Here is a 16,899-nt window from a genome sequence, read left to right as displayed (position 1 = left end):
GGACACAGAAACAAAAGATTCCAAAAATGTGCAAAACTCAACATCAGAAACACAAGACAAATGAACAAGGAAGGTGGTATGACACAACAAAGAACAAGAATGATACATTAATATTAGATGGCTAAGAAGGGAAGACAGATGAAATGCCTGAAACAGAACTCAAAAGAATAATTGTAATATCACTCAAAAACACAGAGAAACAAATGAAATATGTAATCATGGATAAGAAATTCTGTAAAGAGAGATATTGAGGGAAAATCAAATATTAGATATGAAGCATTCAGTAAATGAAATTAAGAAGATATATAGCGGGCCCGGTGGCGTGGCCTAGCGGCTAAATTCCTCGCCTTGAACGCCCCGGGATCCCAAATGGGCGTCGGTTCTAATCCTGGCAGCTCCACTTCCCATCCAGCTCCCTGCTTGTGGCCTGGGAAAGCAGTCGAGGATGGCCCAAAGCCTTGGGACCCTGCACCCACGTGGGAGACCTGGAGGAGGTTCCTGGTTCCCGGCATCGGATCGGCGTAGTACCGGCCCGTTGCGGCTCACTTGGGGAGTGAATCATCGGACGGAAGATCTTCCTCTCTATCTCTCCTCCTCCCTGTATATCCGGCTTTCCAATAATAATAAAATCTTAAAAAAAAAAAAGAAGATATATAGCAAAAACTTTAATAACAAGCTTAGCGAGGCAGAAGAAAAATCATTCCACCTGTAAGACAGATCTTTTGATAAATGGAAAAAATTAAAGATAAGAACAGTGTTTGGGATATGCAACAGCATCAAATAACCAACAAATAAGTCTTAGGAGTAACTAAAGGTATGTAAAAGTGGCTTAAGAAACTAATTTGGGCAAAAAAAAAAATAAATAAAAATTTCCCCTATTTGGAGAAACATGAAGATTCAAATATGGTACACAGAACCCCAAACAAAAACAAAAGTTTCTCCTCACCAAGCCACGTTATAGTCATATTTTCAAAAGTAAAACAAAAAGATAATATATCCTAAGATCTACAAGAGAGAAAAACACCAAACCACTCTTAAAGGAACCTGATCAGACTGACAGGTTTCTAACAGACACTCTACAGGCCATAAAAGAACAGAGATACAGTCAAAGTCCCCCCACCCCCTCCCAAAAAAAACAGAACAAAACAAAAATCTGTCAACCCAGTACACTTCATCCAGTGAAGCTTTCATTCATAAACAAAGGTGAAATAAAGACCTTACACAGCAAGTAACAACTGAATTTGCCACCATCCACCTATCTTTTTCAATGAAAATTAAGGATGTACTAACCACAGAAATAGAACCAATCAGCACCACGGAAGATTGCGAAGGTAGAAGATCCCCTAGTTTTAAAAAAAAAAGACTCAAAAGAAACAATAAGAATATTTGTGGGAAAATGGCAGGACCAAATCATTATTTACCAATAATAAACTTGAATGCAACATAATAAATTGTAAATATTCCAATTAAAAGATACAAATCGGCTGAATGAAAAAAGGACCAACTACAATGCTGTATATTAAGAAACACATTTCATGAAAGTAAAAGAATAAAAAAAAGTTCCACATAAATGTAAACGTAAAGTGAGCAGTTACACTATACTTGTATCAGAAAAAAGCAGACTTTAAGATGACTGTAACAAGACATAAAAATGGTCACCATATGATTGAGGGGTCAATTCAACAAGAAATGTAACTACAGTAAATGAATATGCACTCAATGTTAGGGCACCCAGTAATATAAAACAAATATGAATGGACATAAAGGGAGAAATAAAATAATAATGTAGGACTTCAACATCACACTTTTATCAATGGACTAATTAATCATCATACCAGCATCATACTTATACAACAACGATATTCTGGCTAAGAAACAAATTATGAGTTCCTTTCACAATAACTTAACAAAAATGTAAATATCTTGAAAAAAAATTCACCAAAGATGCAAAAGATTTCTACAATAAAAATTTCTACAACAAAACATGAAAGATAAATTAGAATGCACAATAAAAATGGGAAAAATACTTCCTGGCTCATGGTGTAGAAGAAGTACTATCAGTAAGATACCCATAAAATTAAAGTAATTTATAGTTTTAGTGTGAGCCCATTCAAAATATCAAGGACATTCTTCCAAGATCTAGAAGAGACATCTGACAGGATTGGAAGAACCATGCATGTGATAAAAGAGAACTGCCAGAATTTTAGAAGTTCGAGAAAGTCAACAATAATAATACACACAATTCAATTAAGAAATGGGCAAAAGACGTGAACAGGCATTTTTTATAATATGTAGTACAAATGGTCAACAAACACACACACACACACACACACACACACACACACACACACGCAAATGCTCAAAATCTCTAGCCATAGGAACATGCAAACAAAAGCCACAATGAGGTATTACTTCAGTTAAAAACGGCTATCATGCAAAAATTTAAAAAATAACAAATGCTGGTGAGGATATACAGTTAGCCTGATAAACTATGAGTGGGAATGTAAAGTGGTACAATCATTATAGAAGAAACTATGGAGATTCCCCCAAAAAATAAAACTTGAGCTGTGACCCAGCTGTCCTCTGGGAATATCTCCAAAAGAAATAAAGGAAGTAGAAGAAAGAGCTTTGTACATTTCCATATAACAACAGCTCAATTCAGAACAGTTAAGATGGAATCAACCTGGATATCCATCACCTAATCACTAAAAGAAGAAATACAGAATACATACATTGTAGAATATTATTCAGCCATTGAAAAGGAGGAAACTGTGACACTGGCCACACACACACACAAAATGGATGCAAATGGATATGATTATGCTAAGTGAAAGAAGTCAGACACTTAAACACAAATAACACATGTTATCTTAACTGAGGTAGTTAACAGATATAAAGAGAGAATGTAAAAACTCAGTGTATGTCATAGCATTTGTTTGTAATTATAGATCATTTACTATGCAGTATATAGATACCAGTTCCTTGAATTATACTATGTAACTGACAATAGAATATTATTTCCCATATTTTTCTAAAAAATGAAAAAGAAGGCCTGGTGTGATAGCCTAATAGCTAAAGTCCTCACCTTGAACATGCCAGGATCCCATATGGGAGCCAGTTATAATCCCAGCAGGCCAGCTTCCCATCCAGCTCCCTGCTTGTGGCCTGGAAAAGCAGTTGATGATGGCCCGAAGCCTTGGGACCCTGCACCCATGTGGGAGACCCAGAGGAAGCTCCTGGCTCCTGGCTTCAGATCAGTGCAGCTCTGGCCATTGTGGCCACTTGGGAAGTGAATCTTTGGATGGAACAGCTTCCTCTCTGTCTCTCTTTCTCTCTGTATATCTGCCTTTCCAATAAATAAATCAAAAAAAAAAAAAAAAAAAAAGAAAAGAAAAGAAAAAAGAAAAAAAAGAAAGGGAGGGAATACTGAGAACACAGTGGATACTAGTATTTTGTTGTTCTTAATTTGAAAATTGTTATAAATGTGAACAAAGAATGAAAAATTCATTGAAATATTTACTTGCATTTCTTGGTATAATACTGCATTGCAATAAAATGTTTTAAAAATGTTGCTTTACAGAGTGATGAACTTATTGATTGTGAAGAACTATACTATTGTAGTGACATGGGGAAATTAGTTGGGGGGGATTTGGGTAGGAGGGAAGGGAAATCCTGAAGCCTAGGGAACTGTATCATGGAATAATAAAATAAGTAGATAAATTTTTTAAATGTTACTTAAAAAAAGAACAAAATACAAATGTTTCAGCAAAGCCTTCACTTTGGGGTTGTTCTTCAGCCTGCTTTGAAAACATTGCTTCCACTCCCAGCTGTAGGAAACTGTTTTAGGTACCCTTGTACCTAGGCAAGTGTTACAAAGCTGGAAAAAAAGCAGTCAATATCCGGCAGGCATTCTGAGCCTGGTTAATGTCAAATCTGTATTAACTATGCAAGTGTGCCAGTATCATTGCCCATTTTGTTTAAGATATGTGGTGATGATATGTGAGTCCAGGACACACCACCCCAGCTCCCTGGCAGGGGGGGCTGCGGATTGCCAGGGACTGGAGCTCTGGGGATGTGTTGGGAGTGTAAGCAGCGGAGGGCAAGTTTGACAGGAGGGGAATAGCTTCTGGGGTCTTGCTCAGACAGAGTCACTGCACTCATGGATAAGTGAAGGAGCTGAGAGAGAGAGAGAGAGAAAGAGAATGGTTTAGAGGGGATAAACTAAAGGGCAAATCTGAGTCAGGCCCCGGAACCTATCCACATGGGAGATTTGGATCTGGGTAAATAGCATTGCCCAATACCCACTGGCACATACAAAAGCTGTAGTTATGGGACTTAGCTGGCTGCACTAGGCTGCAGTACCCACCTGCAAGTGCATGCTTGCTGGAGTGCATGGTAGTCCAGATCAGGCTGGGCTACAGCACCCACAAAAACAAGACAAAACCAGATCTGGGAACAGATTCTGTAGGGAATTTGTGGGTTTGCCTCTGTGGAACAGCAGCATGCACCAGTTTGCAAGGAGAGCTGAGGATGTTGACAGGCTAAGCCAAGCTAGACCACAGAACTCACGGGAGCTGGAGTTGGGGGGTGGGAAGTGGAAAGCCGTGCCAGGTTGCAGAACTCATAGGCACATGTAACGGCCAGGATGAGGGCAGATTATTCCAAGCAGGGCAATAGTACCTGCCAACATGTTTGAGATTCAGAGCTGAAAGTGGACCTGGTAGGGGTACTTGAGGAACTCCCCTGCAAGGCCACAGCTGCCACTGAGGAACACACAGGCGGGGAGTGTGCCAGGCCAGACAAGGTTGCAGCATTCATCTGCATGTGTGTGGGCTAGGTCTGGGGTCAGGTCAGCTGCAACACCCATGATCAAAAGTGCCTGGTGAGACGGTGAGTAGGCCATGCCAGGTTGGGTTGAAGCAGTATGTGCAAGATCTGGGGCTGTAAATGGGCATCATAGCAGAACTTTGGGGAATATCCTGCTAGGCTGCAGCTCCCATTGATGAACACGAGAGCTGAGACTTAGGACAGCCAGAATGGACTAGGCTCCAGCACCCATAGATGCTTATAAGAGTTAGAATGGGTGTGGGACAGCTGTGGTTAGGATGCAGCACCCACTAGTTCACATGAGAGCTGAATCTGGCAAAAAGCCAGGCTGGGGTAGGCTTTAGCACACATGGGTGAAAAAAGAATGGGTGTAGACCAGTCATGAGGGCTGCGGTATGCACTAGCAAGTGTCAGGACAAGGGATGATCACGTTAGGCTGGGCTGCAGCACCAGTCTGCACAAGCAAGATCCACAGCTGGGATCAAGCCTAGTTGGAGAATTGGAAGAACTGACCTGCTAGACTTCAGTTCCCACTCATGAACATGAGAGTCAGAGGTGGGGGCAGGCCAGGCCATAGTGGGCTATAGCATCCATCAGCATATGTACAAGCCAGGTCTGGGGGGCAGGTCAGGCTACACCAGTCCACAGAACACACTGGCATGAGAAAGAGTCAGTATGTGTCCAGGTGGGACAACATTACCCAACAATTCACATGAGAGCTGGGAATGGGCAAGGCTGAGCTGTGCTACAGCATCCACCAGTAAATAATGAGACTGGGAGCGGTTCATTGCAGACTGAGCCACAAAACCTGCTGTCAGGTGCAAGGCATGGTCCAGGGAGCAAGCTTATTAAGGAAACTTCAGGGATTCCCTTGCTGAGATGTTGCATCCATGGGTGACCATGAGGGCTGAGACTGGTGTTGGGCTACCCTGGGGGCAGGTCATGCTAGGATACACTGCTACACCCACTGTAATGCATAGGAACCAGAATGGGTGCAGGCCAGATGAGTAAGGCCACAACACCCACTGGCAAGTGCCAGGACTAAATGTGAGTCATGTCAGGGTAAACCGCAGTACACCCTAGCAAGAGCAAGATCTGGGGCTGAGGGTGAGCCTGGTAGAGGAACTATGGGCACTCCTCTGCTGGACTGCAGCTCCTACTGGTGAGCATAACAGTCAGGACTGAGAGCAGGCAAGGCTGGTCAAGGCAACAACACACACACAAATATGTGTGGACCAGGTCTGGGGGCAAGTCTAGCTGAGCTAAGCTGCAGCACCTATGCACGAGAGGCAGATCGGATTTGGAACTGATGGGGCTTGGCCACAGGACATGCAAAAGCCAGGGCTAGTGCCAAGCTTGGCAGGGCTTACTAATGGCAACCCCAACTAGGCTGTGGAACCCGCTCATGTGCATGAGGACCAGGCCTGTGGCAGGCTGGGCTAGGCCACAGCACACATCAAGTCAATGTGAGCTATGGGGCTGTAGGCAAAACTGACCAGAGCAGCTGCATCAACTGGTATGTGTGTTGGCTGGTTCAGGTGAAAAACTGAACCTAAACCTGCAGTGGCTGATGCACTCAACACTTCGGTCTGGAGTCACACTAGACAAGGTTTCTTGGGGAAATTCCCAATTATACTGCTGGACTTAAACTCCAGCCATAGGGAAAATGCAGACTATGTGATCCATCCTTGGGATGCATGTTTTGGGATGGGATCTGCTTAGCTGCTGATGCTTGCACAGTGGACAGAATGCCCAGACACACACAGTGGACATGACAGCCAGCTTATCTAGGCCAGCAGAGGATGTTGAGTGCCTTGTCAGAGGACAGAAATCAGAACAGGTTGGACCACTTTCCTGGCCAACCTTTGCAATATGTTCCTGAGCTGTGATGCACTGAGGTGAACCTGGTTAGCCTACAGACCTTGGAAAAATTTTCTCAACCCTAGTGCAATGAAAGTATTGACGTCTCAGAACTATCAAAAACACTCAAGTAACAACCTGGCAACACTCTTTACCATATCAAGATCTCTAAGGCATCATCAAATGACTGTCCTCTATCCCCAGTGCTGATGTAGCTTGACAGCAATGAATGATTCCCTACCCTTACCACACCATGTGGACACAAGAAGAAACTTTTGTCCCACCTCCTTTTCTCCATATTTTGACTCTCCTTCAACCCTACTCGGAAACCCACATGAGTTTGCATCCCTCTCAACTTTGTCAACAATACTAAATATTTAAAAAAGAAAGAAAGAAAACACTACTTCCAGTTCTTCAAACACATGGCTGTTACTTTTATCATCCTTTGGATCTTGGTTCAAAATCTACATTCTCAGTGAGGCTTTCATCACAACTGAATCCACACTAAAACTTCTTGCTTTATAGTCACACTCTATGACAGCACCATGTCTCATCTCCTCACAGTCCTTATTACTATGTAAATAATCTCAATCATTTACTAACTCTCTATATTCCTGAACATCAACACCATAGAGAATCTGCCAATTTTTCACTACTGCAACCCAATGTGTAGAACAGTACATGTCTGAGAGTGGGTTTCCAACAATTTGGCAAAGTTAATAAAGAAACAAAATACACAGCTCCTGTTTCTAAGAAATCCAATCATATAGAGGTTACCATGAAGAAATTGGGTAATTATAACAAACTCTTACGCGTTCTGGAAAAAGTGAAGACAAGGTGTTCTGAGAGCACAGAGGCTGGATATAATCCATTATGAGACAGTGAGGTAGTTTCCCAGAGGTACTCCCATCTAAGGGTCAACAACAAAAAGGTCAATTGTAATGGACATGCTAAAGAGGGGAAGAAGTGAGGAAAGCTTTCCAAGCAAGGCAATAGTTAAACTGTAAACAAGAAAAGATGGTGACCAGTAAGTAAGAGCAGAGGAAAAACAGGATGATTCAGGAGGCATTCAGGAAGAAGTTACAGTATGTGAGGAGTCTCAAGATGGCCAAACAGGGTAAGGACAGGTTTAAAGAGGTGGAGAAGTATTTGCCAAATTGAAGCAGAGAGGGTACAATCCTGGGAAATAGGAAAGGACAGACAAATGTCGGAGAGACACCTGGAAATTTGGAATTTTCCTTGAAAACCTATTTTTTCATTTTAGTGTTCTAGATTTAGTGTTATTTAGTAGGGTTCAAGATTTTTTGTTAATTCCAGAGGCACATTTTGCAAGAAGGAAGTTATTCTTGGCAGTTATTCTAATACTGCATAAAAGAGAGCCATACAAAAGATCAGGTCTCTTTTCTTTTTAAGTTACTAATGCTTAGGTCACTAGTAGAAGCAAAAAGTTTTGTTTGTAACAAGAATAGGTAATCATTTCCAAAGTTACAGCCACAGGTTAAGAGGCGATGTGGCTGAATGGATTACTACATTCAAAGCTGGAAGATGGGGACTTTGAACACTAAATTCACCTAACAAATCACTTCTGACCAATTCTGTGAGTGTTCTTTAACTCCTTCACAAAAGTAAAATAGGAAAAAATTAAATAATTGTGAGTCAGAATGAGAAAATTAGCCAAACAAAAATTAAATATTTTAAATATAGACTTTGAATCAAGAAGAGATTGATAAATGTACCTTTAAAATTAATACTTTAAATCTTTGTGACACTTGCAACTGTTTGATTACAAAACTGATCAGTTTTTAAGAACCAAAGAGATTCTAGGACTCATATCCAAAAAGGGCAACATTTCCATTACAGTGACCATTCTAAAGCCAACAGGTCAAGAATAAGGCAAACATGGAGACCTGTTTCGTATTTCTCACTTTGGTTTATGATATGTGCAGGTTGGCCATTCAGCTATCCCATTTCCCGTGTAAATGGCCACTGAGTCAGGGGACAGGCAGCGATTTCCCTTAGAAGTCACTGGGTGCGTTGTTTTCTTCAAGAAGATTTTTTATTTTCTTTTTCATTGTTTTGTGACACATTCGTCATTCAGTAGCATGCTGCTTAAATTTGTGTTGTTGTAAATTTCCTATATTTCCTCCTGTTGTTGATTTTGTTTTATGGCTCTACATTTAATAGGATGTATAGTAACTGTGTACTAGAGACTATCATATCCAGATGTGAAGATACAATGCAGTATGCATCTCTCTCCAAATCAAAGACAGACTCTCAATGAAACTGACAAACACATCTTGACACTAGGATGATGGATTTCTACCATTGTCCATACCTACAAGGTCAGGATACACTTATATAGCAGAATGACAGAACTGTTTGTGAAGGACTATACTACTGTAATAATACAGAGAGAAATCATTGTGGGGGAAGGGATTTGAGGAGGGAGATAGGGAAATCCCAGCGCCTATGGAACTGAATCATAAAATACTTTAAAAAACAAAATAACAACAAAAACATAAACAAATCTCCCTAAAAAATAAATTAAATAAAGACTAGGTAATAACATCGGTACAAAATAAAAGTCACTGGGTGATGAAATGAAATCATTTTGAGCATAGAATCAACATCAGACATAAGGTGTTTCCATTAACTGGAGCTCTCAGGAAAGCTGCAACCAGTTTTCAGGGAAGCACTATGCATTGTAACAGTGCTGACACAGCTCATCCTCAAAGCACTGTAAGGCGTTTTAAAGAAAGAGGGGGAAATAGGAGTCACTGAGCTCACAGGTGGTACAATTCACATATCAGACAATTCATAATTTTTTTTATCTATTATTTTTAATTCATTAATTACATTGTATTATGTGACACAGTTTCATAGGTACTTGGATTCTCCCCTCCCCTCCCCAAGCCCTCCCCCCATGGTGGATTCCTCCACCTTGTTGCATAACCACAGTTCAAGTTCAGTTGAGATTCCCCCATTGCAAGCATATACCAAACATAGAGTCCAACATCTTATTGTCCAGTCAAGTTCAACGGCTTCTTAGGTATACCCTCTCTGGTCTGAAGACAGAGCCAGCAGAGTATCATCCCGATCAATTAAAAGCTCCAACATACCATCAGCAAAAATTTACATCATTATGGAATTAATTGACATAGTAATGAGTAACCAATATGTTAAAAGTAAATGCGAGTTCTTAACCACCTTCTGTGACCACCTCATTGACATTTCAATTTTAGTTTATACACAACATATAACATACATAACATGTTATACATAACATCATATCATCTTAAATTAAAGCAAACATGTGGTATTTAACCTTTTGGGATTGGCTCATTTCCCTTAGCATTATGGTTTCCAGCTGGCCCATCTGGCCACAAAGAACTGCATTTTGTTTTTTTTTAATAGCTGAGTAGTATTCCATGGAGTAGATGAACCATAGCTTTCTTATCCAATCCTCTGCTGATGGGCATTTTGGCTGCTTCCATCTTTTTGCAATTACTGATTGTGCTGCTATGAACATAGGGGTGCATGTTGGTTTCTCATAAAACAAGTGTTCTGGATATATTCCTAGAAGTGCTATTGCTGGATCATATGGTATACAGATTTTGAGTTGTTTGAATGTTCTCCATATTGATTTCCATAGAGGCTATACCGGCCTGCAGCCCCACCAGCAGTGGAGGAGGGTTCCCTTTTCCCCGCAACCTTGCCAACAAGTGTTGTTGGTGCTTTTATTCATGTGGGCCAGTCTTACTGGCGTTAGGTGGTACCTCATTGATGTTTTAATTTGGATTTCCCTTATTGCCAGGGAACTTGAGCATTTTTTCATATGTTTATTTGCCATTTGGGTTTGTTCCTTTGTGAAGTGTCTGCCCATTTCCCGTGCCCATTTCTTGAGTGGCTTGTTTGTTTTGGTATTTTGGCTGTTTTGTAGTTCTTTGTATATTCTGGAGATTAGCCTTCTATCACCTATGTAGTGTGCAAAGATCTTCTCCCATTCTGTGGGCTGCTTTTTTACTTTACTGATTGTTTCCTTTGCTGTACAGAAGCTTCTTAGTTTGATGAGGTCCCATTTGTTTATTCTGGTCTTGATTTCTATTGCTTTTGGAGTCCTTTTTAGGAAGTAGGGACCTACCCCTAGATCTTGCAGGGTATTTCCAACATTTTCTTCCAAAAGTTTGAAGGTTTCTGGATGTAGGTTTAGATCTGTTATCCATTTAGATTTGATCTTGGTGTATGGTGAGAGATGTGGGTCTATCTTTTTGTTTCTACAGGCTATCAACCAGTTGTCCCAACAGCATTTATTGAACAGACCTTCCCATTTGCCAGGATTATCGTTTGTCCTTTTGTCAAAGATTATTTGGCTGTATCTGTGTGGGTTCCCGTCTGGTGTTTCTATTCTGCTCCATTGATCTTCCTCTCTATCTTTGTGCCAGTACCAGGCTGTTTTGATAACCACTGCCCTATAGTATGTCCAGAGGTCTGGAACTGTGATTCCCCCTGTTAACTTCCTGTTCTTCAGGATGGTAACCCTAACCAAGGTAGGCATAGATGAAAAAATCCACAACACAATCAAAGCAATATATGAAAAACCCAATGCCAGCATCATACTGAATGGAGAAAAACTGGAACCCTTCCCACTGAGATCTGGAACAAGACAGGGATGTCCACTTTCTCCACTGCTATTCAACATAGTCCTAGAGGTACTTGCTGAGGCCATAAGACAAGAAAAAGAAATCAAAGGAATCCAAATGGGAAATGAAGAAGTCAAGCTCTCACTATACGCAGATGATATGATTCTTTATGTAGAAGAGCCAAGAGACTCAATACAGAGACTGCTAGAACTTGTACGAGAGTTTGGTAGAGTGGCAGGGTACAAAATTAATGAACAAAAATCAACAGCTATAGTGTATGCAAACAGCCCCAAGTTGGAAAATGATCTAACCAGCAAAATACCATTCAAAATAACAGAGAAAAGTATGAAGTATCTGGGAATTAACCTAACCAAAAATGTAAGAGACCTATTTGAGGAAAACTACAAACCACTTAAAAAAGAAATTGAACAAGACCTCGAAAGATGGAGTAACATCCCATGCTCCTGGATAGGTAAAATCAATATCATTAAAATGTCTATATTGCCAAAGGCAATATATACATTCAACGCAATTCCAATCAAATTGCCAAAAACATTCTTCATGGAACTGGAAACAATGATCCAAAGGTTCATCTGGAAACACAAATTCATAATTTTTAAGATTCACTGTTTGCAGTGGGCACACCCAGAAAATCTAGGATAATCAATCTTTTTTTTTTTTTAAAGACAGTTGATCAGCAGCCTTAATTTCATCTACAATTTTAATTCCCCTTTGCTGTGAAATTTAACATAGTCTCGGGCCCGGCGGCATGGCCTAGCAGCTAAAGTCCTTGCCTTGAACGCACTGGGATCCCATATGGGTGCCAGTTCTAATCCCGGCAGCTCCACTTCCCATCCAGCTCCCTGCTTGTGGCCTGGGAAAGCAGTTGAGGACAGCCCAAAGCTTTGGGACCCTGCACCCGTGTGGGAGACCTGGAAGAGGTTCCTGGTTCCCGGCTTCGGACTGGCGTGCACCGGCCCGTTGCGGCTCACTTGACGAGTGAATCATTGGATGGAAGATCTTCCTCTCTGTCTCTCCTCCTCTCTGTATATCCGGCTTTCCAATAATAATAAATCTTTTAAAAAAAGAAATTTAACATAGTCTCAAGTTCTGACATTAGGAAATAGACGTGTGGAGAAGTGGGGTCAATTATTCTGCCTACCGCAGCTAGATGTTGTCAAATAATAAGATTTCACGGGGTTATCAAGCTGTTCCACACTAACTGTGAAACTCAAAGATGGCTTGCTGGCAATGTTTTGGCTTACGGTCTGATTTTAATGAATCATTTTATTAAACACAATTGAAGGATCAGCAAATATGTTTTTATATTTTATATAACTGAAAGTTTTGAGAAATACTGGAGTTTTGGCATTTGGACTCACATGTGAATTTAATTGCCAAGTCTGTGACTTTGAACTATGCGGTTTATAAAATAAGACTATTTTAAATGCCTATCATGAGGATAATACAAAATTATTTATGTAAAATATTCAGTAAAATTTCGGACACTAAGTAATGCTATTAAACTATTCAATAATAAGATTAATATTTATTTTACAAAGCTGTGTCCAAGTCTGAAGATTAGAAACACAATTTTCAATGTCTAGCACATTACATTGTCATAATAAATGTTAAACTGCAATAACTATATGATAGATAAATGTTACTCAATACTTACTGTCTAAATTTTCTGTGTCCAGTCAATTTTATTTGTCATAGAATTAAATGAATTGAAATCATTTACCTTTTAGTATTTAGTTATCGTTAGTATACCTTTTAATATTTACCTTTTAGTATTTAGTTATCTTTTTAAGTTATAAGTTAAATTTTTTTCATGTTTTCCCAGAAATCCCACTGTTGGTAATTATAGTGTCACCTGCACTTCTACAAGCAATGTACCACCTGAAAGAAACCTTCAGCAATTATTCTTTACATTTTATAAAAGAAAACCTGATATATTCATGAAAAAGTAACTACAGAAAATTTACAAGAATGAGCTTAACAACATCACATTAAATACTAAAAATTCCATTTTGAAGGTTGCATTCATCACCCAAAAACACTACCAAATTTCAAACAATGTCTTTTAATTCTAAACCAAGAGGAGCTAGAAAGAATAGTAGGATGGCTTAGTATATCGGCACTTACTGAATATATTTAAAAATACATTTCATAAATGATAAATTAAATATAATTATTCACAAAACTCTTAAAATATTTTAAAGTGGCTCTCTTTTATATTATAATATCCAAATACTTACAGTTTGATAATATGAGGATGGCGAAAGAGTTTTAAGTTTTGAATTTCTCGCTTTATTTTTCCAACAACATCTAAACTGCGAATCTTCTGTCTATTTAAGATTTTAACTGCCACTTTATGGCCTGTCAATTGATGTTCTCCAACTAAAGAAAAAAAAGGAAAACAATGTTGTCATATCAAAATAATAATTTATTTGTATTTTTTCCATTATACCCTAATCCTTAGTCACATGTACCACTTTTCTATCATTTAGTACATAGAACTAAAGTTTTTCCTTTTCACCATCTCCTTTTCTACTAGAAGTAGTCCTTGAAGCCAGAAACTATATTTTAGTCATAGAAGCCCTAAGCTTGTAGGACTTTGAGAACAAGACTGTTGTATTCATCAGTAGCTCCCTGGAAGTATATGAGCAATATTTCACATGCAGATACACTTAATATGTACATGCCACATGAAATGAGATGAAGATTTTTCTTTTGTTCATATACACAGATTTACAATATGGATTAGAGTACACGGTGTGGATTTAAGAGATACCCTTTAATACTACTCAGATTAAAAATCCCTCCATTACTGAACACATTTCTCAGTCCCCTCTCCCTTATTTCCTCAAGAACGACTTTTTCTTTTGATTCTTTTTAGCAAACTCCCTTTTTATTTCTTTGGGAAAAAGCAAAGTCACCAGTAAGATTGCAAAGTTTGCTTTCTCAGCTCAAAGACAAAACAAAACAACCACTACTGATTTCAGAAATTTCCTATTCAATGTAAAGGATCTAAATGGTTCCTTGTTTCTTACATGACTTCCCTTTAGAGAATGGGGAATGCCCAAGTCCTTGCTTAGATGAGTAATACATTTGAACTCTCCCCATTTCCCTGTCAACCTCAGTGACAGTAACTAGCACTGGGATTCTCTGTTCAATTTAATGAGGAGGAAGAATTAAATTCCTCTTTTCCCATTTAATAGCAACATTGCTGCCTATTTAGAACACATATGATCATTCCAGACCAAAGAACACCCTGGAATCTATCAGCCAAACAAAAGGTGTTTGGTTTTTAATGTCCCGTGGTTAATCTGGAAAACAAGGAAATAAAAATGTGAGTGAATTCACTCAGAAAACAATACAAAGTATTAGTCTATAAAATGTGATCCAATAACTAGCTCAGTTATCTTTACATATGAAGAAAACTTTCTCTGAAACAATGGAAAAGATGATATTTTCCCTTGGAAGGATTAAGCATGTTATTAAGCTATTTGATATCCAAGCAGTCAAATGTATTCATAATTCCCTTACTTTTTAAATAATTTCCCCTTACTTTTGTTGAAGCATACTAGCTTCTTCTGCATGGAAGTGTGTAAGTCCTTAACCATAATTAATGAAATCTGAAGCATTTGTCATAATCATATTCTACCTGAAAGCTAATGAATGTTCCTAAAGTTCTGGTAATAAAACATCTTAAGACCAATAATTTTTGTTATGTGTGTTAACATAAAACTTCCTATAAGAAAATGAAGGAAAATGACCAGAAAAGCTTAAATGTCATCAGTTTTATTCCCAAAGAGTCAATATAAAAATACTTGCTAAGTGAATGTGCCAGGACTGTGTTGGTCAAACACACAAGAAGCAGAGATTCTTAACAGGCTTCTAAGTCTTAGTGGGGGCCAAAAAAAAAAAAAAAAACCAGCAGCAATAAAAGGGCTAATTTAAATTTTGTACTGTATTCTATCTGTCTGAAGACTGTCCGGGAAACTTTATCTCATCTACAAAGAGTAGATGAGAAAGACCACCACAAAACCACTGAGACTGGACAAACTTGCCATGATTTACAATGTCAATACCAATCTTTCCAGCAGCCATAAGGAAATTCACTTGTTGAACAACTACTTAATGAATGCCTATCATAGTTAAGTTCTGTGCTAATTACACACACCTTATTCTTGAGAAATAGGTGGTGAACAAAGTAGTTGTCAATTGTCATACTGCTGGTTATTTATTGTTTTCTACTACATCTTTCTTTCTCAGGCATGACTCTCAAACAACATCTATTGTAAGGTTACCCAGGGTATAGTTCACTTACATCCTTCTCTTGTAAGCAGACATCTCGGTGTACAAAGGTTTTGGCTAAATGCACGTAAGCAGAAATGTCTTGGCAGCATTTCCTTCATCCTCTCCTCCATTTCAAAACCATCATTTTGAAGCCCTAGGTCATGCTTAGGCAGTAAGAAATAGCCGCAGAGAGCTGTACAGTTGTTCACACCATCAAGAATGTCAATACTCTGTATTACCTGCTCAGATTTTACACAAGCACAAAATGGTACTGTCTTGTTTAAGCCATTCCTCTTGTCACTGGCAGTTGGGTCTAAGTAACACACTGTTTAGAATTCTTCAGAATTCAAACTACTTGGAATTTACTTCGAATTTCCTATTCTGCTGGAAAAGCATGTATAAGTTGGTGGAAATAAATTACAGAAGGAACAGGACTGATTTATTTACATTGTACTAGAAGCAAATTAGAAATTACTGATAAAAATCATTTTTAAAAAAACTTATTTCTTTTCATTTTGTTCAAAAGAAAAGAAAGATCTCTTATCTGACAGTGGTTCATTCTCCAAATACCAGCACAGCAGGTTGGGCCAGGCCAAAACCAGGAACCCAGAACTCAGCCTGGATTTGCCATGGGTAGTAGGGAGCTAGGTACTTGAGCCATCAGCTGCTCCATCTCCAGGTGTGTGCTAGCAGGAAGCTGGAAATAACTCAAACCCAGGCACTTCAGTACAGGACACAGTGCTGCCAAGCAGCACCTTTCCCTCTGCATCGAAGACCTTCCCCTAATTTTATTCATTAAAATGCTATCAAAAAACAGTTCATTGTTTTCTCTTCATATTTCAGTAATATCACTTTTTGGCTAAAGTTATATCTTATATGTGCAATGGTCTCACCGCAGGCTTCTTCAGCTGAGGAAGCAGCAGAATCCATTGGGTGCTTTATATTAAAATTTACTTTCTGCCCCACTTCTATTTGGCCCAAGTATCATGTAATAATGACTGGATGATTGATCACTGATTCTTCAGCATTTGGCTGCTATACCTTAACTTACAATATAGTCAAACTGATATCTCTGACATTCCTTTGGGGTCTCTGGGACCACTTCAGGAGACAGGCTTTATCCTCTAGGGGACAAGCGCATTCACCATGGACCAGGAGAGACTCCCTGGAACTTCTGTTCTCATGAACAGCATTTTCAGGCTGCATACAAATCCAAAGTCAAAAATTCAGACACCAAATTGCAGTTGTTTAGTTGTTCCTGAACTTA

The 16,899-nt window shown here is 39.1% G+C and overlaps 1 protein-coding gene across 1 annotated transcript in view; it reads right to left on the bottom strand.

Annotated features, from left to right (window-relative positions):
• The window catches only part of PRKAA2 (protein kinase AMP-activated catalytic subunit alpha 2), a 75,633-nt gene that overhangs the window by 33,196 nt on the left and 25,538 nt on the right, over positions 1-16,899 (bottom strand). Inside the window, exon 2 of the mRNA XM_058656334.1 lies at positions 13,589-13,730. Coding sequence (XP_058512317.1) covers positions 13,589-13,730 — 142 coding nt within the window. The remainder of the gene's footprint in view (positions 1-13,588; positions 13,731-16,899) is intronic.

The sequence above is a fragment of the Ochotona princeps genome, chromosome 2 (assembly GCF_030435755.1).
Source record: "Ochotona princeps isolate mOchPri1 chromosome 2, mOchPri1.hap1, whole genome shotgun sequence".
NCBI lineage: Eukaryota > Metazoa > Chordata > Mammalia > Lagomorpha > Ochotonidae > Ochotona > Ochotona princeps.
Note: the sequence above shows the minus strand (reverse complement) of the source record. Positions and strands in the feature narration are given on the sequence as shown.